Consider the following 17,056-nt stretch of genomic DNA (forward strand, 5'->3'; position numbering starts at 1 on the left):
AAAATTAACTATGGGTAATGTTATTATAAGCTTGTCAAGTTACATACTTTGCATTCTCCTGCCTCTAAGTATTATAAGACATATGACATCTATTAAGAATACTAGCAAAATTGCACGCGCGTTGCGCCTGAAATAAGCGATAATGTTTAGATATAAATATAGAAATGGTGGCAATGCCAATGGATAACTAATGGTGTTGCTCAATTCAAATTAAAGTCGATCAGGTAAGAGTCAATGGTGCACAAGGCAGTTTTTGTGGGAGTCATCAAGAATGTGGAGGCAATGTCACCAAGTCACCTGCGAGATTGAGCTGAGCTTCAAAGCTTCTAATATTATTATGCTAATTCGTGACGCATGAAATCGTTTTGTAGTTACTATTGTTAAATGCATGTTCATTTGGTTAGTCATTACAGTGTGTTTTTCCACTTTGCTACTTAATCTCATATATCAAAAAATTGAAAAGATTAAATCAATATCCAACAACCAATCCTATGCCTAAACTTTCCATAACAGTTACTAAAATCTAAAATAGACTTGCTTGGTTAACTAATCAGGTCTTCATTTAAACCTATCCATTTCCTGAACCTTCAACTTTGCTCCCCATTTAGTGATTTAGATGCTTAATTAGACTCCGCTTAATTGATGCTGAGGCGATTCATCGCTTAAACAGGCTGATATCTTATCTAATTATCTATCTGTTCCAAAAGCATAAGCAGCTTCCACTGAATCAGTTTCCATACACACTGTAGTAGTCCATTCTATGTCAGTGGCCTCTTCAATGGTATCAATAATATCTCCATGCACACTGTAGTAGTGCATAGTTTGTATGTTGAGTGTTAGAAAATGGCGTACAATGCCTACATGCCTGCCCATGTCAATAGCATATTAAGACTACGTGATTACTTGTAAAGCTGCTCCATGATCTTCATCAAACGTTCTACTTTATAACCAATCATTTCGTTGGCCAAAACACCATTATGAAAGAAATAGAGTGAAGGCTGCAGCACAAATTAATGTCAGAATAGAAAAGGAATTGGCCAATAACCAAATAGTAGATAATTTTTATCCAAAAAAAAAAAAAATAGTAGATAACTACAATTAATTCAAATATGCACATTTAGAGGATGACTCCACTTATTTGTCCAAGTTGGTTAATTAGAATTCTCAATAAAAAACACTATTTATCCAAGACAAGTAGATAGGCATTATAAGAGCATGTCAAAAGCAGTTTGAGATACTCGTTGCAGAGGGAGACTTGCCATAGATTGCTATCTAGAGGCAAGAGTGGGCAGAAAATCATGTTAGATAACCCACTCCAATACCAATTTTGAGGGAGATATAGGATTTATGGCAAGAAGTTAAACAATAAGCAATAGCAATTTCCTGATAAAAACATACTGCATAACATACTACATCAGCTTCCTGTTATGCAGTTAAAGGCTCAAGCGATGTTAGGCAATGAGGTGAACATAAGGGCTAGACAGGAGCCTAGATGACCGTAAGCATCCTTAGCTCTGAGGCTTAACCTACCGCCAGAGGCACGCTTTGGATTGCTCGGAGTTTTCATGGCTAGCAACTATGTAGTATGACAGAAGTATTCCATATGAACATGCACCATAAACTGGTTCCCAACAACATAGATAGAAGTAGTCCAGTGGGCTACTGGTCAAGCCTTGGGAGGTTCAGACTTGTCATACTAATATTTTAATCTACCAGTCAATGTGGTAAAATATAACTTCATTTAGCCTTATACTAAGGAGAAGTGAGCATAAATTTTTTTCAAGGTCTACAATAAGATAGGATAGTATATGGTGGGGTTATGAAACACTTTGAATCATCTCAGAGGTCTCAGAGTGAGTTTCTTTACCACCAACATACATATCAGTCATTAATTGATATTAAAGATTATTACAATTTCTTCACGCTAAATCAACTAAAGATATTCTATCAATTCAAATAACAAAATATAATTTCAAACTAAAAAATTTAAGGTTACCATAGCATTAAGAGTATACATACCTGAGCATCATCCGCAATTCGGTCTCAAAATTGATCTCATACTCTTGCCCAATGAAATTCAGCTACCATTTGTTGTTCCATGATAAATTGATAATCTATGCATTGAAAGAAAAGAATCCAAAATTTAAGATCGTAATCAGCATGTTGCATTTAAAGAGAGAAATTTGGATTGCCCCATGAAGAACCACTCTCAACTTAGTGTGTTGAGATATTTGCATAAAGTTTGGATATATGGGTCAAAAGCATGGTCAAATTAACTGAATGTAGATCAACACATCATGCTGCAGTGGGTGTTTCAAAACAATGAATTCGAACTAAACAACATGGGAGAGAAATGTTCATGACAAAGACAAAACATAGAAGGAACCTGAAATACCAAAGAAGCAGATACTGGTGGAGTTATCAGAAAGAACCTGAAATGTTCACGTGGCAATCTTGGGAGATCAAATACTGGTGAAGTTTCTCATGGAAAACCAAAGAAGCAGAGAAAATTCAGGAAGAAAGGGTCAAAAGATTTAGGGAAGAACAATGAAAATACATCTGATGCTCATTTGTCTGTGAAACCTTCTTTTCCAGCAAAGAAAAGGGTTCATGTGCCGCAGTGCCTTCCATCTGAGACCCCATCACCTGCACAGAAGTGTGAAGAAAGATTGAGTAAAAAATCAGAAAAAGGCCCTTGGGATGGTTCAAATGCACTGAAGGAGAGGCCTTCTTTTACTGCAAAGGGAGAACCTGTGTTTTCACCTTTCTTTTGGTTGAGCAATGAAGCTGACAATAACGAAGATATAGAGAGATTGAGTAGTCAGGCAATGGACATTGATCGTGTAGCAGAGACTCCACCACAATAGCATCCTACTTTTAGTGATATCAAAGAATCAGACAATGAAAGCCCTGTCCAAATGACCAGTAATGTAAGTATTTAATCTAGGGGAATCATAGATGCTAAGGCTCAAGAGTAGTTTAAATTATGATCTTAATAAGAAAGTAACTTACTTGATGAAGCCTAAACAAAACATAGAAGGAATCATTCCCATAAAAAATTCGAGACTCTTCCGTTTTCTTATCGGATAATGCTGGAGGAACATGTTTGGCAAGAGGCTTCATGGCATTTAAATCGCATTATGGATTTGGCAATAGCATCCCATCGCCTTCAGTATCATTTACATCAGCCATCCCTTCAGCCTCACCTTCACTTTCAGCCTTAGCATCATGATCAGCATCTTCTTCCTCTTCCTCATGATCTTCACGTGAGCACTCTTCACCATCCCCAGACTCCCTCCCTGAAACATCTTCATCGGCCTCGGAAGCACTATCACTATCCTCTGTAGATCTTTGAGCACTCTCCTCACCCTCATCATCAGCCTCTCCATTGTTCTCTTTTGCTTCCTCAACACATATATCTACTCCATGGGTATCGTGATATTGCCTGCTTACAGCACTATCCTTTGCTTTAGAATCACCAAGTATGTCAGAATCTCAACAGACAGCAAAATTATCCCCTTCAATATCTCCATTGGGTGAGAATTCACCTTCCTCTCTTTCATTTTTTCAAGTTACTTCCAGATTCTACCTGACATTTGCTACTCCTAGTTCCTTCTACCGTCAAAACTTTCCTCCTACTACTGCCACCCTATACATAATAGAAATTCACAAACAAATTGGATTCTGCATACCACCAAATTTTATAAGCATAATGACATCTTAACTGGGCAGTTATCTAAATGAAATCCACTGAGACTTGACGTTAATTGATAATCATCTTATCCATGCCCAATAAAAACTAAAAACTAATGGAGTTTGTATGTATGCCCTCTCAACTCATGGATCAAATAAATAATAATAAAAGCAAGTACACATCCTAGTTCACCATTAAAATCAATATAGGGAAATTCAAAAGCTAAGACATTCGAATTTTGGACCAGATATAATTTTAAACATCTAATTACTGATCATGCTTCACCAATGCTATGCAAGGTTAGAACAACATAGATGGATCATTGAAACCTACAAAGTGGCCCACCATTTCTTGATCCGTTGATTGACATGTTTATCTTCATAACTTTATTGATCTATGATATTTCCTTTTCCCACTAACATAAGGTTTGATCAACTTAAATACAAAGAAGTGAGTAAGCCACTGGCATACTCAAATCTGTCAGCCATAACCCTCAACTCAGATATGTCAGGCATAAGCCTCAACTCGGAGGGCAATAATGTATAAGCCTCATGATTCAACACGTTTTAATTTAAAATTTAACAAATAAATGTTAGTTGCACAAAATTTTTGGTCCTAAGTAATGTCTCATATTATGAAACTTTAGGTAATGTCTCATATTATGAAACTACTCTGATTCCCTCAACTTTTGTGTGGTTTTTCCTTACAAAATGTTCTCTCAATGCAATTCATAGAGGTATGCCAACAGCAATATATCACATGATTATGACAAAAGTGCGACAGGCATGCGACAAAAACTTAGGTAAATGACACACTAATGACTAAAAAGAAACTATAACAGAACAAGCCATAAAGCAATGAAAACTTACCTCTTATGATAGTAAAGCTTCATTATGAGCTCTGGGCTCCAGAGCCTCAACCACATGACAAGTTCTGGAGGGTCTGGTGCTAAGCCCTTGCAACAAAACAGAGCCTCAGTACCATAATTCGGATTACAGGAAAGGAAAGAGAATGTAGGGATGATCAATCCCACCCAAAGTAAAGAGGGAAACTGCATATATTTCAGGTCAATATACAACCCTGATGAAATGTCAACATCACCATAAATTTGTTCTTCTCTAAATGATGGTGAAGCATTAGAATCAGTTAGCCGTTCAATAGATGTAACTTCTTTGCTAGCTCGAGACCTATCACCAGCCATGGAAACATTATTCTGTGCATCACCACGCTGAGGTGTACTGCATAAAGAACGGCTCTTATGAGCACTTCGACCGGCGTCATGGCCATTTTCCTTAGCTGTTTTACCAATTACCAACCTGACCCTAAAAGAACCTTCTTGCTCAGATAGAATGTTGCCATCCCCATTGCTTGAAGTATTTGGCATATTAGTGATAGCAGCTTCCGCACCCAGTCCATCATTTCTTCCTACCGGATTTTTAATAACTTGATTATTATCCTTTACAACATCTTCACCGTCCTCTACACCCTGTGGCCGCTGGGGAACCCCAAGAATCGGCTCCAAGCAGTTTGTCCAAATCTTCGTAACTTTATCCAATTGCTATGAAGTTGAGAAAACCTCGCCACATGAGAATTTTATGAGCTGATACAAGTCTTCATGAATATTTGGATCACAGTATACATATTCGAGATTTGGAATTATAGGTCTTCTGTTCCCAGCAGCAATGGCAAGAAGCACATCATCCTCTTTACGCTTCTTCTCATTGATTTCTTTGATCTCTGCCAATAAAGCTATACCGTAAAACACACCAAGTAATATTAGCATAGTAGATATAGCAGCTGCACTGAAAAAGTAATAAAACAATCAATTAAGTGTAAATACCATGAAATATAACAAAGAAACAAATGGGTCCGAACCAGAAAGGCCTTATAAGAAAAGGATTTCTAGATCCTCTCAAATCTAATTATGCAGTATCAAAAGTTACAATATAAGTTTCCCTAGATCATCTATAAGACTACACCTTGAAGCCTTTTCTATGCAACTCAACTACTCAACTGGATACAGGATTATCAACTTGTCCTTCTGCAAAAGAGTTGGTACTTGGATGAGCTGACAATGAAGAAAGGTCTAATCAGAATAAGATTACTATTCATTATTTAGCTTAGATACAATGGGGATAAAAGAATACTTATGATCTTAGATATGTTTCTCTTGTTGTAATAGTGTTTGCTTGATAAATCTCTGAACTGTAATTACTTTAGGCAACTGTTTAAGTTATGCATTTTAACTAGTGCATCATGTCTACTTCATGAATGTTTTTAGTCTGACAGAGCGTAAATCAATAAGAATGTTTTGAACAAAGATAGAGAGAGGGAAGATGAATATGCATACCCAGAAATTTATTGCTGCTCTTGGGAAGAAATAATCAAACTCAATACACCTATAAAAAAAAATTGGACGTGTTAAGTAATCAATTCGAAGTTCTTTTTTTTTTAAGATAGCAAACCCCTACATATAACTTCTCAAAAATCATAATCCAAAACGAACTAAACGAACGAACTAAATGTCATAATTCGAAGTTCCTAGAAAGTACCTGACCCCTTTGTGCAGATGTGGTTAATGTCAAGAGATGCAGTCTTAGCAGCCAAACGAACTAAATGTTGTCTCTTTACAGAAAATATGGCTTTCTGTTGGCGTTCAGGTCGTGTGGTATTGATATTAGAACAAAGTGAATTGGCTATATCAATTAGGAGAGATAGATGTAGAAGAAGTGGGGTTTTGCAGAAAATGCAGACCGAATTTTGTTGGTAAAAAAATTATGAGAAACAGAAGAGATGGGAGAGAGGGGAGAAAAGACGGTTCCTATTAGCTGATTAAATGAAACTCTTATTAAATAACCCAATTATTACTAATAATTAATAAATGACATTTATAGTAATGCGTACAATTGAGCATTGCGTGGATTTGGTTTTATAATATACTCCCACATGAAAAGACTAATTGGCCCTTTTTAAAGGTGTTAAGCAATTATTTTATTTAAGGATAATATTGGTACTGAAAATTTATAAACACATCAAAAGACAAAGTAGTCCTCATTAATAAATAGGTAGGCATCTGATTTTATTATTCATCAAGGGTATTATGCGTCAGAAAAAGTCCCGGATGAATTTAAGAGGCCACGATCATTATAGACTATACTAGTAGTAGAGATATGGCCTTCCACAGTTACCTTTTTATCATAGAAGAATATAAAAAACAAAAACAAAAAAGAGAAAAAAAAATACACATACAATTAGACACCAAATTATGTTAATTAATAAAACAAACAATATATTGAACTAACCTACACAAATAATGGTCTTATTTGGTCATAGATTTTTTTTTTTTTTGTCATAGAACTAGTACCTCCAAGTTGTGGTCCAACACTTTCGAAATATGAAATATTTGTTACCTAAACTAATAATCAATTTCAAAAAAAAAAAACACACACACACACACACACATTATTGTACATGCATTAAAGGAGAAACACCCGATGCGATAACCACCTGTGAGACCAACTGTTCCTCTTGTTGAGCCCCCCTTATTAGTAGAAAGAGACACATTATTGTCATGCATTAAGTCGTTTCCGAAAGGCACTTTTTGTGGTCGTGATGGTCTCCGGGCTCAGCACTTGTTTGATGTCATAAGTGGTGCTGTAGCAGCTATATCGTATGACCTATTAGATGCCTTGACTCATGTGGTGAATCTTTGGTTACAGGGATGATGTCTACAGCCGTTAGCGGAATTCATAGCGAGTGCTCCGCTCACCCCACTCTTTAAGCCGGATAATAACATTCATCCGATAGCCGTGGGTATGGTTTGGCGACGTCTTGTTTCCAAGATTGCAATGAAAGGAGTTTCCAAAGTAGTATATACTCGATCAAGAGAGGTGCCAAATTTGCACCTCAAGAAAACACCTTGCGTTATCATGCAAGTATTTGAATGCAAGGTGTCCTAAACCACCACATTGCCATGGTTATATGCTCATACATAGAAGTTGTAATGAAGATGGTGAAGAAGTAAGATTTTTTAAATGCATGTATGATATATGTCCTGGTATGGAATATATGTTAGGAATATACAACTTAATTGTACTTACTCTTTACCAATTATCAAACTATACAAACCTTTTGTCTTGTAAGTGTCTTGTACTTCTTAATTAAATTCGAGCCTAGTGTAGATACACTATGTCCTTAAGATAGATTTTCCCCCTCACGGTGCTTGAAGGTTGATAGGAAACTATCTCCCAAGATAGAATGAATTTCCTTCTATAGAAAGCTAGCACTTCAATTCTATAGACTCAACGAACACAACATAGTATTTGACTAAGAACAGAGGGAGAAGAGAAAGATTAGAACTCTGTGTGATCCGGTGTGTCTTCCTCTCCAAATTCATCCACTATTTATAGGTGAGTGGTGCCTCTTCGAAACAACACAGTGACTCTTGGGAAAAATTAAGCAACTTTTTGAAAAGTCACATGTTTCGAAAGGACACACCATTTCGGCATAAAGCACTGTTTTGAACCAGTGCCTATTTCGAAAGGTCACACCTTTTGATTGGAGATCCCAAGATCTAGGTTCAATGGGCCAACTGAATTATGTTTGCAACTCAGTTAGCACTGGAGGGTAATATTATACTCTAACCCATTCCTATATAAGACAGTGCATATCTGTCGCGAGAACCAGGATAAGTTAAGTTTTTAATGATTTACTATATCTTGGAAAGTTATGTTATCCGAGTGGAGTATTGCAGGATAACCTTTATAGAAATCACCTATGTTAGTGCGAAGTGGGGCCGCTTCTATGAGAATTTTAAAGCAAATGTCTCAAAAGCACTTTCTGAAACCAAGAAGTGTTCAAGGCCAAAATAAACACAAACGTGAGAACCAATAGTATTCGAGAAGGTACTGCGTGAAGATGATTGTCTAGGTTTATGATAAGAGCCCAAAACTGTAGTTTTAACCCTTTAACAGTCATACTTTTAGACCAATTATGTGAGTAATAATTAAGAGTTAACACTGATTACGTGTTTTTATGCATTTCAGGTTTCAAAGTCCATTAGGTGCAGAAATGTGTCACTTTAGCGAGATAAAGAAGCAAAGGTCGGTTACTAAGGAGTTCCGTGATTAAAGGCCAAGATTCAAGAAGACAAAGCTTTTCTAAAGCCCTGGCCAAAAGCTGAAAAGTCGACGCTGGCGTAAAACAAAGTCAAAGTCGTGAGAACTTCCGAAGGCCATATCTTTGGACTCAGACCTCGGAATGGGGCCTACCTTATGTCAAAACGACCGGCTCGGAAAGAGATTTCCAATGGTCTAAGCCTTGATCCAATCAAAGGAGCAAAAGTGGACGAAAAGTCTATTGAAGCCAACTGCAGCTGAAGAGGCCTTTTTGGACTGAAAGAATTGGGTTTTGGGCCTGATTCTCTGGCCCAAAACATGGCTCCAAGCCCATGCACAATTTTTGGATCTGAAAGTATAAAAACTAAAGCTTAACTCTTTGTTAATGGTAGATAGTTAAAGGTAGATAGGTTAGAGTAAAAAGTAGCCATTAAAATAGCTTCTAGATCTAGTTTTTATTTAATTGTTTTTAATTAAGTTTAATTTCAAATCCAACTCTTGTTTTAGATTAAATTCTTAGAATCATTGTTCTTAATTAGTTTGATAAATAAAATAGCTAGTTTGTCAATTTCGATTCTTGTCATTTACATTTGTGTTAGATCTAATTTCATTTATTACTTGTTATTCAATTCTTAGTTATTAGTTAGATTTTAATTATTGTTTAAATTAGATTAGTAAATTGCAAATCCTTATATTATGTTTAGTTTAGATTCATATGGGAATGATTGCGGAATGATTCAAAGCTAAAACCTCCATTAGAGGGGTTGATGAAGCCTTGATGAAAACTTAGTGGTATAGTGTAGAAGCATTGTAGAATCTATTCCAATCTAGAAGGTCGTGATTCGCCATGAGAATGGGTGGACGACCTCACATGCTAGTTAGTATTCGGTAGAAATGCCATGAACACTAGGGATTAGAACTCGAATTCTTACCGTAAGAACGTGAGAATCGAGATACAAGAATCTATACTAGGTTATTAAGTTGGATTCGATGTGGATTCAATTCCCCTCTAATCATTTATCTAGATTCAAAAACAATCGTATTTCCATAGCATTCGTAGTTAAATTCAAATAATCAATTTCATATTGTATCGTAGTATAACACCCTTCGTAAAGCTCTCATTAGACTTAAGACCGACTAATTAGACTAGAAAATATTCCATGCTAGAGCACTAGGAGTGGAACAATTTGTTACTCCACTCTATTTCAATAGATTCGGAGAGTAGAAACTTTGATAAAAATAGACACGTAGATAGTTTTAGTTTACTTACGTTTTGAGTTCATCGTTCATTTCGTAGGTAGACTATTCAATTTTATCTTTTATCAAATGGCGCCGCTGCCATCTTAGTTGCACTTTCGCATTGTTTTCATAGTGTAAGTACTTTTCTTAAAAGTCCCATTAAACCCACCCACCCTTGTTTGATTCATACTGTGGTTTTCCGATTGAGCGTTGAAAAGTTTTGAAAAAACACCGAAGCCGACCGGCGCTTAAAAGGAGCGCACTGCGCCTACTCTATACTGGAACTTCGAGCGACCAGCCCCCGTGGAGCTGACCATACCTAAAAATACTGTAATTTGAAAATTACACGGAACGCGACCGCGCCCTATGAGAGCGCACCCGCGCCCTTTGTTAATTTTTCCTGAATTCTACAGTTTTGACTCGAACTTTGATTTTTCAAATTTTTCAGTGTTCTAACTTGTTATATACACTCGAACACGCCAAAACAAGACGCTTATTCATAAGCGAAGCAAGGACGAATCGTATTCCTTTCTTCCACACCTCGCGATCTCCTCGTTAGAGGTTTATACTAGTATATCGAATTGTTTGGAGTGTTGATGTAAGTAGCTAAGTTTGGTTTTAGCCTTGTATGAGATTAAGGTCCGGCGGAACAAAAACAAATGACGTAATTACACAACAACGTCGCCAACAAACAAGTCTATCTAGTATACCACCCACTACACCTCTAGCTACTATTTCACACACATCACGACCACAATGCCCGACGAAGAAGAGACTCCTCTCTCCGGACTTCTACAAAGCCTTGGCGATAGCCCCAAATCTTGCATCGTTCTAGCGGTCCAGTTGGGGATTTCGAATCCCCCAAATATTTTAATTTGTTACCCGTTTTCATGGATTAGACCATGAAAAACCTTATCAGCACATCGTAGGATTGAACAAGTCCTAACAACATTCCACCAACCTACGGTTGGTGCGGAACAAATTAAACTTACGGTATTCCCTTTCACCTTAGCCGATAAGGCGACGTCTTGGTTAACTGCCCAAACGCCTAATTCTGTGGACTCGTGGGCTAAACTTGTTCAGCTGTTTATGGAACATTTTTACCCACCCCTAAAGACGGGTGAGATGCTTTCCAAGATTCAATTCTTTCGACAAAATCCTCATGAATCATTTTCAGAGGCTTGGAATCGTTTCACCGATCTCCTTATAGAGTGTCCACATCATAATTTAGCGAAAGACACGTTAGTTCGTGCCTTTTTCAAAGGACTTCTACACCACCATAAAGAAGTCCTAGACATAATGAATGAGGGTAGTTTCTTAAGTAAAGGAGCCTCGGAGGCTTATAAATTTTTAGAGGATCAAACTAAGCGAAATAACAACTGGGGGGGTAGTGATGATATCCACCGCTCCACTACTTCTTCTAATACAGTTAAGGCCGCCGGTATGTTTGAAATTAAACACGATTCCAAGCTTAAAACTCTAATCGAATCACTCACTAAAAAGGTAGAGGCCATTTCTGTTCAACAAAAGCCAATCCCCGTCATGAATGTAAATTCAAATCCATGTAGTTTCTGTTAGAGCCCTGAGCATCCCGACTCCCACTGTCCTATAGCCTATGAACAGGCTTGTTCCATTAATAGTGAACCTAACGCCCCTTGGAGACAAAATCCCAACTTCGGTTGGAGAAATAACCAACACTTCACACCTCCAGGGTACAATAATCAATATGTTAGGCCAACACAAAGTTTTAACCAAGCTCCACCACAACAAGGACAGGGTCCGGGTAATTTTAATAATTATAACAACTAAGCGCAACCTCGACAAGGTCAAGCACAAAGTCAAGGTAGTTATAATAATTATAATGTTAATAGAGGTATCGTTCTGGTAAATAATAACTATCAAAATCCACCCATAAATAATTCACGTGAAATAGTTAGAGTCACACCACCCGTGACTACTACACCCACACAATCGGATCGTCTTGACACCTTCATACAAGTGAGCCAAAAACTTTTCCAAACTATGGCTTAATCTAACCAACAACTTCTACAATCCGTTAATAATTTAACCCAACAGTTGGCTCAAGATAAAGCCCAAACCAAAGGTGTGTTGCCAGGTCACGCAATACCTAATCCTAAAACAACAAACACAGCCTTTGAGGTAACCGATAATACTAGTAATGAATATGAAAATGTAGGTGAGCTAAAGGCCATCACCACTCTCCGCTTCGCAGAGTGGTTGATAACAAAGTAACTATGCCTATAGTTACCCACCAAGAGTCCCCCTACACCTGCTATTTTACTAGATACTGAAATAGAAACTGAAGAGCCTACCACTGTAGAGGTACTAGTTACAACACAACCTAAGAAACAGAAAGCCATGGTTAAACATCCAAGTGATACCATTGCTAAATACAAACAGAAACCACCGTTTCCACAAAAATTAGCCGTGTTAACTAGGGATACAAATTATGAGGAGATTAGGGATGTTTTCAAGAATCTAACTATAAACCTTCCCTTCCTCGAAGCTATAAAAAAGCTACCACACCATGCTAAGTTTCTTAAGGAATTGTGTACTACTAGGCGTAAGACCAATATACCAAAAGACGCCTTTTTAACAGAATAATTCCCAACTCTATCTGAACATAATGGAAATGTTAAGTACAAGGACCCTGGTCGTCCTACCGTACAATGCACCTTAGGAGATTCTTATACGACGACCGCGTTATTAGACTTGGGGGCTAGTGTTAACTTACTCCCGTTTTATTTGTATAGACAAATAAGTCTAGACGAGATGCAACCCACTAAAATGACGTTGCAATTAGCTGATCGGTCTATTAAGTATCCTAAGGGTGTCGTCGAAAATGTTATGGTAAAAGTTCAGGATTTTTACTATCCGGCTGATTTTGTCATCCTCGACACAGAAGTCGTTAACGACTCTGTCCCGATCATCTTAGGGCGCGCCCTTTCCGGCAACCGCCAATGCGCCATTAATTACGCGATGGTTCAATGTCCATGTCTTTTGGCCATCTTGTCATTGAAGTCAATGTTTTAAAACAAAGACACACGGCGATTACCGATTCGCCTATGGATGGAGAGGTAAACATGATCGAGAGCTTTGCTCGAGATTATTTCAACAACACGTTCCTTGATAATCATATGCCCAAATTTCTTTCCTTTGGAAGTTCAGACTCCAACATTTCCATCCCTACACTAGTCGATACACATATTACGGATGAGGATGAGATAGATGACTTTCTCAAAGATGTAGAGGACTATCATAGTAACGAGGATATGACCAATCTAGATGAGCAATTCGATGAGTTTCTTAGAGCAGGTGATAATTCACCCTATCAAGAACTACTTTCCATAACATCCACCTCGACTCCCCTCCTTCCACCCTTTCAAAGGAATCTCGAGTTTGCACTCGATCCTTTTGTTTCTTCTGTGCTTCATAAGTTTTTAAATTCACCTAGTAAACAAATTCTTCAGAAGACAAAAGCGTTTAACACCTTCATTTTCAGACTGGAGACAGTCCCTACCTACACTATGAATGAGTTTTGTGCTAAACCCACATCCTCATTTTTTCCATCTTTTCCTTCTACAACTTACCCATATCCACCATATTCTACACAACCATTCACTCTTCCACACTTATTCACTAGGATACCCTCTCGTTAAAAAATGAAAAAAAAGGTGCATGCTAGGTTAAGTAATAGGGTTATCCGACTTCTCTTTCATATTACTAGGTTGCGTCATAGGAAATCTTGGTGCTTGATTGTGTTTGGATATGTTTTCTGTGATATTTATTTATGGAATGATCCACAACTATTTCGGTTGTTGATATATGATAAACTACATGTTCATACATATGTTTAGATAAAGTCTCGAGTATCTGACTATAAACGACTCAACTTTTGTGTTTGGTGCATTTCCTTTCATTTCCATATATTGGTGAGTGCACCATTAAGGTAACCGGACCCTCCCTACGGAGTGTGTGGCTGTAAGTACCGGATCCTAAGTCCACGTTTAACATAATTCACGTTTTCCACTCTTGCATGTTTTTCTCGGATTTGTGAGTCATGTTTCTCTACGGGGTGAATTATGTCTTTCTTGCTCATTGTTTTTCCTTAGAAAAGTAAAAAAATATTAAATAATAAACATAGTAAACTAGGAAGTCTCGGGAATCTGACTTTAAAAGACCCACTACTAAAAACAAATTTTCTAAGCTTCGTTGTAAAAAATTTGTTTGGGGGTGGGGTGTTCGTGTTTCCGTTCTAGAATGTTTATGTCCCATTACAGTTTCTTAGGCCATTTAATTGTATTACGATTCGGGTTGACATAATCCATGAATTTAGATTTTAATTGTTCGCATAACGTACGTTATGCACGCACTTCGAGGCATTTTCCACTATCTTATATGTCATCCACGGTCGGAATAGAGTGTTTTATGGATCATTGGATTGGAAATTCTCTCCTGATCATTTCCATATCTCATTCGTAAAAATCGGACCTGTAACGAAGCGGCAATTTTGATTTGAAGTTTCGGGAAAAATCGAAAAAAATCACAAATTTCGATTTGGGCTTGGGCCCAACCCGCGCCCACAGGCAGCGCACTCGCGCCCTTACCTTAGCCCAACACTCGCGATCATCTTCCACAAACCGCCATTAACGCCCAAAGCTTCAAACAAAACCTAAAAAAAAAAAAAAAAAAAAACCTAATTAACCTATGCCCCCAGTTCAAATCGATTTCAAATCTAATCTAAAAGCTTTCCACCACCACCTCCACCAAATTAAATAAGCAAAACCAACCGAAAATTCCAAATTTTGGTGCTGCCGCGCCACCACTCCACCACCACCACCACTTTTGCTTCGGTCGATTCAAATCCCACCACCACATTCCATTTAAACCCCCACTACATTCCAAACACCAATGGCTCAACAACGCCGAATTTTACTAGAGCAAGCTTTTACTGGCGACCACTTCGCCCGCTTTTACGGTGATTTAAATGATCGATAGAGATCGGAATAGCTTGTGGTACTCGACCGAAGCCTATTACCACGAGGACTTAGTCCGGCGGTTCTACAATATGAGGGAGTTGGAAGGGACTAGGATTTTTGTTGTGGTGGCGAAGAGGAGGAAGGAACTACTCATGGCTTGTTGGGTGAGATTCTAGGCATTCCGCCTAGAATCCATCTGATGTCACGCTGCAGAGTCCCAACATAATGGGGTAGAGCCATTGATGAACGAGGACGATTCATCGAGGGAACTACAATGCGAGGTCGCGATGTGTTTCGTCGAGCTTCCCCTTAGGACCAACCCGTGGCCGCAACGATGGATTGGTCTGAACGCCCCGGGAAGGAGAAGGTCAGCTACATCGGCCTGAATTGCCTCCACATCTTATGGATACTCCAGGAGCAGAAGTACGAGTTCTGCATCTTGGAGTTTTTACTTAGCATGATTAGGGGAGTAGGGAAGTCTGTTGCACCTCTCCCTGTGTTGATAACCAAGATCATGCTGAAGTTGAGAGCAGCTCAGGCGACTAATAGGACTTACATCACCCTACACCGTAACCCTCGCATCTATAAGGAGTGTGTCCAACGAGTTTGGAGGTTGGCTGAGGATAGAGACGAAGAGGAGGACGGTGGTTATGAGAATGCTGAGGAGGATGGGGGAAACGAGAATGCCTCGGAAGATGAGGAGGATGTGACTTGTTTTGATGTGGATGCCTTGGAGAGGCGTTGGTCAGACGCAGAACGCATGGCTGTGATTCATCGTGGCATGCGTTCGCTCAACACTATCTGCGAAGACCTCCGGACTCGATAGGCAACGATGCATCATAACTTCGAGATCCGTACACAGAGAGATGATGAGAGGTGGGAATAGATGAGGGCCGAGCTAGAAGCTCAGCGCCAGTTCCGGGCCGAGATGCTTACACGATTCCCACCTCACGAGGATTCTCCTTCTGAGGACACACCATCCAGGCACAAGCGTCGTCGCAGAAGGACGGATGGTGCTGGCCCATCAGGAGCCCAGGAGCCATCTCCGGACCGTGTACCCTCCGCTACTAGTACCGGAGTGGTTAGGGATAACATCGTTTGATGTTTTTATGTTTATTTGTAGTTTCATTATTGTTATTTATTTTAATGTAAGTTTTATTTCCGTAATTTGAATTTTGTAGTGAAATGTACTTCGAATGAAAATTTTAATATAATGCGGTTATTTTTATTATGCGTGGTTGTCTCATATTGATCCCACCTTCCCAAATTGTTTGGGGGGTTTTATCTATTCCAAAGATGATTTTTATATAACCCTCGTTTAGAATTTATTATGAGTCAAGGTGAAAGATGGCCGCTCGGGCATATATAGGAATAAGTATAAGGGTAGGATGAAATCTCGATTAAATAGGTAGATTCTATCATAAATTCAACCTAAAAGATACTAGGTTTGAATTAGAATCAAGAAAATGAGTTGTTTCCGTTTTCGGGTTTGGAAATTTTAGGATTTCCTAAACCGCCAGAATTAGTTTTGGCAACTTCCCCGATCCATTTTAGCAACTTAAAACCTATATAAACTTCATACATTCTACACTCACAACTCACACTACACCTAAACTCCATCACTCACCTTTCACTCCCACGATTCCCACGTTTCGGCTCATTTTCCGAAGTTTCAAAGAACTTCAGGCGCTTTTCGCGACCTCTGAGGAGCGCTTTCGCTCTCGCATATTTTTTTTTCTGAATTTTTGTCGAGCGACTTTTCAGCTTTTAAGTTGCCGAGCGACCAGCCAAACACCGGAAATTCCAACTATTCAGAAAGACTTCGCACCCTATCGAGAGCGCACTTTCGGCGCCGACTTCCGTGGACCAAAAAATTTCCGGTTTTACGTGGGAAGTATCCGGATCATTCGCAGCAATTCCAGGCGTAAGTTTGAGATGACATCTCCAACATTGATACCGAACAGATCTTTTCAAGATTTGTTCCAAAGCACTACTTATGGTGCTTG

General features: G+C 38.6%; 1 protein-coding gene across 14 annotated transcripts; it reads right to left on the reverse strand.

Moving 5' to 3' along the window:
- Window positions 1–426: 426 nt before the first annotated feature.
- On the reverse strand, window positions 427–6,519 carry LOC147489537 (uncharacterized). 14 transcript variants are annotated; one of them, XR_015202246.1, is made up of 9 exons: window positions 6,247–6,514; window positions 6,045–6,093; window positions 5,709–5,735; window positions 4,564–5,443; window positions 3,013–3,649; window positions 2,764–2,910; window positions 2,433–2,646; window positions 2,020–2,114; window positions 427–998 (listed from the first exon to the last, which is right to left on the reverse strand). XR_015202246.1 is itself a non-coding variant. In XM_086572899.1 (9 exons), the coding sequence occupies exons 3-5, from the start codon at window positions 5,076–5,078 to the stop codon at window positions 3,639–3,641; spliced, it is 483 nt and encodes a 160-aa protein (XP_086429025.1). In that variant the 5' UTR covers window positions 5,079–5,443; window positions 6,045–6,093; window positions 6,247–6,519; the 3' UTR covers window positions 427–998; window positions 2,020–2,114; window positions 2,433–2,646; window positions 2,764–2,910; window positions 3,013–3,638. The 14 variants fall into 14 exon arrangements, 3 of the variants coding, with proteins under 3 accessions (XP_086429025.1, XP_086429026.1, XP_086429024.1); XR_015202247.1 differs by having other exon boundaries at window positions 5,674–5,735; XR_015202244.1 differs by having other exon boundaries at window positions 5,709–5,762.
- Between the last annotated feature and the right edge of the window lie 10,537 nt (window positions 6,520–17,056).

Source organism: Coptis chinensis, chromosome 7 (genome assembly GCF_015680905.1).
Source record: "Coptis chinensis isolate HL-2020 chromosome 7, ASM1568090v1, whole genome shotgun sequence".
Classification (NCBI taxonomy): Eukaryota; Viridiplantae; Streptophyta; class Magnoliopsida; order Ranunculales; family Ranunculaceae; genus Coptis; species Coptis chinensis.

What these genes read in the sequence shown, in the direction of transcription:
- LOC147489537 (XM_086572898.1), bottom strand. Translation starts at nt 5,078, where the DNA reads ATGCCAAATACTTCAAGCAATGGGGATGGCAACATTCTATCTGAGCAA. An exon ending in AAGCTTTACTATCATAAGAG is followed by an intron (nt 3,650 to 4,563) that starts GTAAGTTTTCAT and finishes TATTATGTATAG; the next exon opens with GGTGGCAGTAGTAGGAGGAA.